The sequence below is a fragment of the Thalassophryne amazonica genome, chromosome 12 (genome assembly GCF_902500255.1).
Source record: "Thalassophryne amazonica chromosome 12, fThaAma1.1, whole genome shotgun sequence".
NCBI classification, from domain to species: Eukaryota; Metazoa; Chordata; class Actinopteri; order Batrachoidiformes; family Batrachoididae; genus Thalassophryne; species Thalassophryne amazonica.
The window spans coordinates 75,208,463-75,215,736 of NC_047114.1; the positions used below are offsets into that span (position 1 = coordinate 75,208,463).

A 7,274-nucleotide genomic window follows, 5' to 3' on the forward strand; every position below is an offset into this window, starting at 1 on the left:
CTGCTCCCTGCCATGCTGTCCTGTCTGCTCACACATCGAGATCATCTCAATGTCCTCAACGGATACAAACACTTAAAGATGGCTTTTGTAGACATTCAACAGATAATTATCCAACATTAATTTTAACTAGGTAATAGTACCCGTGGGCATGAAGACAGTAAGGGTTCTGTCAATCTGACATGTCACCCTGATAACCTTCACCTTCACCTTCACCGACATAACTGACCCATGGCTGACCCTGCCAGGGAAATTCCGGAATCTATCAGCATGTATGCCTCATTTAGTCAGAGATGACCTTGACCCCAGTGATTGATCAAATTTGACGTCATGTAGGCAATTCTATAGTCCACCGACATATGCGTACCAAGTGTGGCGCAAATGAGAATGGGAAAAAAAAAAAAACTTCACTTTGACTTTTGACCCCAAAGACCTTAACCCCAATGATTGACCTGAGTAGTTTCGGTGCCACTGACTGAACGGTCCTCCCTAAAAATTGGTCCGCCCTGCCGTCACTGTGCTTTCACTACGCATGTGTCTGAGACTGATTCTCTGAGTCTGACTCTCTACACCCAAATCGATCAAATGGATTAATGGGATTATTAACCATCAGATGACAAATTAAAACCTCTTAAATCATTCTACAGTCAGTTTCAAGCAGAAACGAGGTTGTTTTAAGCAGAAGCATGGCGATAATCACCTCATTTACTACTGACGCTCTGAAATGACGTAGGCGCAGCAGCAGCGCCCTGATTGGTCCCCCATCTTTATGAAGAAATAATGCTGATTTTATGTGTAAATGATTGTTGTTCCAAAGCTTCAGATATCCGTCGCTGAGATAGATGATTACTGGAGTGCAGTTTTAAGCAGAAACAAGGTGATAATCCGTGAATCGCTGGTGACACTCAGCAATGATGCTGCGGATGTTCCAAAATGACGCATGCAAAGTGAAGGCTGGGCGGAACGATTTTTAGGAGGGACCGTTCAGTTGGCAACAATGGAACACACCTACCAGGATATATATATGTGACAGATTTGGTGGACATCGAATTAAAATCGTAATTTTGACCTTTGACTCCAGTGACCTTGACTTTTGCTGAAAGAAACCCTTTAATAATATTTTGGAACGCACTTGACGTGTGCCAAATTTCAGAATCAGAATCGCCTTTATTGTCATTGTAATTTGCATTACAACGAGAAAGCTGACAAATATGACACATATCACAATGAAAAACTTGAATAATGACCTTTAACTCCGGAGATCTATCTTTAGTAAATTTGATGTCACCTGATCAATTCCAGAACCAACCTACATGTGTGTACCCAGGTTAGTAAGTATCTGAGTGAACAAAAATCATAAATTTGATCTTTGACCCCTATGACCTTGGCTAAAATAAACCCTTTAAGAGCAATGCTGAGATATCAGGTTGGGTGCAAATTGGCCAATGTACCGGGAGATGTAGGCGAAGAAACATACCAATACGCTAAAAACCTGACTGAGCCAAATGACCTTTGCCAAAACATAGCACTTAAGGGCAATTCTGCAGCCAACCTACATGCACACAACAAGTTTTGTGGAAAGTGGCCCCGGCACTCCTCAGATTAGTGGAACAAACAAACAAACATTCCTAATATTACACCATCATCAGGGGTCAACAGCAGAATCAGTGCAGATTAGTTTGGCATTAGACATGAGTTGTTTGCCTTCTCTAACTGCATAAATATTTGACTCTGCACGCTACCAAACTTGCTCAGTTCATTAAATAACAATGCTTTCTTTCCCACAGGAGTGCGGTCCTCCTGTGAGAACACATATTTATTGAGGCGTTGTGCAAAAAAAGCTGAACCACATCAAGTCTATTTGTTTCCCTGCAGCACTGAGGCCCATTTAGAGGCGGTGCGCCAGAAGCCGCGCCCGATAACATCGCTAGATGCTTTACCTTGTGATGTTATCGCAGGGCTGGAAGCGATGGCTGTGCACAAAATATAAATGGTTCTTTGTCTGCTGGAATAGCCATTATGCCAGTGGGTGCGCTGCTCTGTTATCCACATATCAGCAACTCAGCAGCTACCTTTGCACATGCAGTGACGTGCACAAGTGCTGTGTGTGAAACTCCAGAAATGTGCAGAATTTAGTGTTTTCGTGTGTGTGTGTGTGTGTGTGTGTGTGTGTATATATATATATATATATATATATATATATATATATATATATATATTTTTTTTTTTTTTTTTTTTAAAGCAGGACTAAAGGTTGTGCTGTTTTCTTTCTCTCCTCCCTTCTGTCATTCATTTTCCCACCTGCCCTTGTTCTCTTGTCACCATGTGTGGCTGATCTTCATGAACGTCACTATTTTCCTCTGACATCTCTGTCCTCAATCATATCATTTCACCTTATTTGTAATATTTTGTTGCATTTTGTCATTTGTTATGCCCCCGCCCGTTGTACTCCACAATCATCCCGGCACCTCTCATTATACCTGTGCTTCTTTCCCGCGTCATCACCTCCCCTCTAACCCTACTCCGCCCTCTTCCCCGCCCTTCCATTAATCCGGTTGAACTCGTCTTCCCCCCACTTTCCCTCTCCTTGTTTTTGCAGAGCACCTGTGACACCCTCCGGAGTCACTCGGACAGTCTCGGATTCACGCCGAACATGTTACCTCGTCACCCGACTCTAGGCAACTTTGAGGAGTTCGCTTGTTGACATCATAAAGCAGGGGGAGGAGTTTGGGCGGCACATGGTGGGACTGACGGCAAACTGTGAAATCATTTGTGTACTGCAGAAAAACGGTTGAGTTGTGCACTCAGAAGTCTAGTTTATCAATGCCTGAATAGAAATAGAATACTATCATCATCAACAAAAAGAAAAGAAAAGAATAAAAAAACACTTCCAAAACAGAACTCAGGTTTAACTGCCATGTCATGGCATCAGTGTTAATTTGTTCATGTTCCATTTTGTGGATTTTCTTCTTATTAAAATGAGTATACAATCAGTAAACGTGTAAAAAGAAGATTCGGAACTGTGTAAAGGTAGATGATGTAGTACTAATGTGCTTGTTTTTCTGTACACCGGTTGAATGTGGATTGCAGTTTCTTATCGGTGTTATGTCTCCGGGGCATTTTGACCAATACTGTCTATTGAGTGACCTTATAGCTGTCACCAGAGTGAAGAGATCTGCTACGATGATCTAATCGTTGACTCATTCTTGTCCCCAAAACAAGTTTGAATACACGTTTGTTCGTTCGTTGTTGCCTTTTGACACAAGGACGCTTTCAACAGTCTCATTAATTATATGACTGTGCTTAACCGCTTCAAACAGAAGAGGGACTTGATTTTTTTATGTGCAAGTAACTAGCTGGGCGCACTGTGGATATCAGGACAATATAAAGTGCTTACTTTGGTGTTTTTATTTACATGGTTACTTCTGAAACAAGGGTCGGGAGTAGGGATGCACCGATCGATACACAGTACTGAGATTACAAAGCAGATCGGGTATCGGACAGTGTTTCTGCGCGACCATGCTTCTGCGAAATATTTATCATGCCAATATTTGATGTATGATTGCAACTGACTCATGTCACCTTAGACATCATGGAATTATTTATTTATATAAAGTAAGTAACGAATTGAACAGATCTTTAATTAAAGATGCTCTCCGACATTGCTTAAAACATGTTTTGTCTTATATAGCTTTCTATGAAAAGTAGGTCACAAAACTGCTGAAAAGCTCCATAATGCACATTTTTCCTGCGAGCAATCCAGCCACTGTGATTGACCTTTTCAAGTTTGGACTGGTGTTCATCAGGGATGTGCTCTGGGTCCTCCACTGTTCAATGATTGCATGGATTGGATGAAACATAGGTGCCTAAGTGGTTGCCATTGATGAATCAAGGCGGTTCCATGGCGACCTGACTCAACCTGACGTGAGTGCACTTCATTTTGTGCTGCAACAAGCTCAACTGTGCTAATGAGAAATGTAGATTTCAGGCATGTGCAAAAAAGGCCTGCTCCGGTCAAGAGACATATTTTTCCAGTAAAATTAGAAAATACTAGGATTTAGGTGTCCTAATTATGAGGATAAAAATCAGATTGTGCATCCCTACTCAGGAGGCCAAAGGCATTGATTGTATCTTTATATAGCTGCCAATTCAGTTTTTATTGATATCTCCCATTTTTGGAGGAATTGTGTTGCTGTGACACAAAATGTCACATTGTCTGCTAAATTCTATTCTGTTAAATGGATTAATTGCAACAGTAACAAACATGTTTTTCTGCCTTACCACCCCATAATTCTGTTTTTTCTTCTTTCACCATGTCTTAAAGGTCTTCATCAGCACAAACCCCTATGATAGTAATCTATTCTGTATTGAACATTAGTGAAGATCAAAGGCTTGTTGATGACATTCCTAAACCTGTCAAAAATGTGTAAATACCCACAAACAAATGCCATGAAGAAATTCTACACTGCTCATCTGACACATCTGTCAAACATATATAGAAAGATATATAGCTATAGAGATAATTTTAAAGTGTTTCTTCATCTGTTCTTGCACCAGGAGGACATTCTATGTGGACCATAAGTGTCTTCGAGGTTCTGGTCAATGTCACACTAACTGACAGGTATGGTCAGTTAATGTTAGTTTATTAGATGAAAGAAAATTGCCTCAAAACGTGAAAACTTGCCCATTCAGTTCAGTTGATTTACAATAGAAGTGCATTGTACAATTTCACCATTGTATCCTATTTATTCCAGTACATGTAATAAGTCACAAATAACGTTTGTGATGTTATAAATGAAATATAATAAACGCTATATCTACCCATCTTATTAATGTACACCACTTTTCTTCTTCTCAGTCTACTTCCTATCCTGTTAACATTCCATTTATACGTCCGCAACACACATATATATATATATATATATATATATATATATATATATATATATATATATATATATATATATATATATATATAAAGCCTGTATGGCAAATATAGTTTGCACTAGTGTCTGGAGTTAGAGTCTGCACAAAAAGGAGGCTAGTGAGGGAAGCCACCAAGACACCTGTGAAGGAATTATAGGCTTCTACGGCTTTGATGGAAGAAATTGTGTGCAGTGCAACTGTAGTCTAATCCACCATCAGTCACAGCTTCATGGAGAGTAGAACAGATCATTTTCAGACCAGAAAACATACATTTTTAGCCCAAGTCTCCCATGTGCATTTTGGCAAACTGCAGCTGAAATTTCATCTTTTGAAGAAATCCCTTCTTTTCCACTCCACCGTGAAGTTGCGTAACTGGTGGTGAAACAGACAAAATATGTACTGTGCATCTTTTGTGTCTCTGCAGTTACTTTAGAGTTGTCCTGGTGGCTTCCCTCACTAAGTCTCCTTCTTGCTGTCAGCTTTTAACAACTACCTACTCTAGAAAGATTTACCGTACTGTTTGTATTTCTGAATGATTGATGTATATGAAGTCCAGGACATTTTCAGTAACGTGGAATTGTACGTTTATGATTCCTTAACTTAATCCCCGAAAGAAAACTGGCTACAAACTTGATGATTTGTATTAACAATGCCCAATATTTATGGGCTTTGAAAATGGTGGGAATGTGTGCATAAATGGCTGTAACCCCTAAATGGTTAAAGTGGCATTTTTGTTAAACCCTGTGAAGAACATCTTGATTGTTTCATGTCAACTCCATTGTGGACTGTGGAAGCCAAATTAGAAAAATTGTCACTGTCCAAATACTTATGGACCAGACAGTGTTTTAAGAATAAATTCAGATGTTCTGTCAGTAGTTTGTTTTTTTTTTATGTGCAGCACCACTTTCATATGTGGTGTTCATGAGACTGTAGCTTTATTATTATTGTTGTCTTTGTATTAGATGACTGTTGATGTTAAGCACAAACTTTTGGAAATCAGCCATCTCTTGATAGCCAACAGCAAGAAGGTCATGGGATCAATTCCCACCTGTGGCCTTTCTGTGTGGAATTTGCATGATCTTTCCGTGTTTGCGTGGGTTCTCTCCAGCTTCCTCTCACATTCAAAGACATGCAGGTTAGGTGAACTGGAAACTTTAAATTGTCCGTAGGTGTGTGTGCGGGTGTGAATGCATTTATCTATACAGTGCATGTGGAAAGTATTCACAGTGCTTCACTTTTTCCACATTTTGTTATGTTACAGCCTTTTTTAAAAATGGAGTAAATTTTTTTCTTCTCAAAATTCTACTCACAAGACACAACATAAAAAGGATTTTTTTTTATTATTATTTAAAAAACTGAACAAACAAAAGACTAAGAAATCACATGTACATATGTATTTAGACCCTTTGCTCAATACTTTTTTGATGCACCTTTGTCAGCTATTACAGCTTCAAGTCTTAAATATGATGCCACAAGCTCGATCTGAGTGTCTTCCATTTACGGATGATGGAGGCCACTGTGCTCATTGGGACCTTCAAAGAAGTAGAAATGTTTCTGTACCCTTCCCCAGATTTGTGCCTCAAGACAATCCTGTCTCAGAGGTCTACAGACTATTCCTCTGACCTCCTGCTTGGTTTGTGCTCTGACATGCACTGCCAACTGTGGGACCTTATATGTAGACAGGTGTGTGTCTTTCCAAATCATGTCCAATCAACTAAATTTACCCCAGGTGGACTCCAATTAAGCTCTAGAACATCTCAAGTATGGTGGAAACAGGATGCACCTGAGCTCAATTTTGAGCTTCATGGCAAATGTACGTGTGATTTCTTCATTTTTTAAAACTATTATTATTTTTAATAAATTTTCAAGAATATCAAAAAACTTTTTTCACATTGTCATTATGGGGTGTTGTGTATAGAATTTTGAGGGGAGGAAAAAAAAACAGAATTTCATCCATTTTAGAATAAGGCTATAACATAAAATGTAAAACTGAAGCGCTGTCAATACTTTCTGGAATACGTCCTGTCCAGGGTGTACCCTGCCTCACGCCTGTGACTGCTGGGATAGGCCCCAGCACCCGTGACCCAAACTTGAATAAGCTGTGAAGATTAGTGTGTGCGTGGAACTCCTCACGCTGTATCGTGCTGTACTATTAGGGAATGGGAACGCACTCCGAAAGGAGAGTGTGAAAACACGTTCACAGAAACAGAAAAGTGAATCAGTGGCATTGTGAGCAATAAATGCATCCAAAATGACATCAGATCGATCAATCAGATTGTGGTTCCCATTTTCAGTTCGCAGCGCTGGGATGGATGTAGACTGCACAGATGTATGATCTCTTAAATCATTTC

The 7,274-nt window shown here is 39.7% G+C and overlaps 1 protein-coding gene across 5 annotated transcripts in view; it reads left to right on the forward strand.

Moving 5' to 3' along the window:
- Positions 1–3,381, forward strand: part of asic1c (acid-sensing (proton-gated) ion channel 1c) — a 337,041-nt gene extending 333,660 nt beyond the window's left edge. For all 5 annotated transcript variants that reach the window (XM_034182369.1, XM_034182370.1, XM_034182367.1 and 2 more), the window contains one exon: positions 2,597–3,381. In XM_034182369.1, the coding sequence (XP_034038260.1) occupies positions 2,597–2,675 (79 nt within the window). In that variant the 3' untranslated portion in view covers positions 2,676–3,381. The remainder of the gene's footprint in view (positions 1–2,596) is intronic.
- The last annotated feature ends 3,893 nt before the right edge of the window (positions 3,382–7,274 follow it).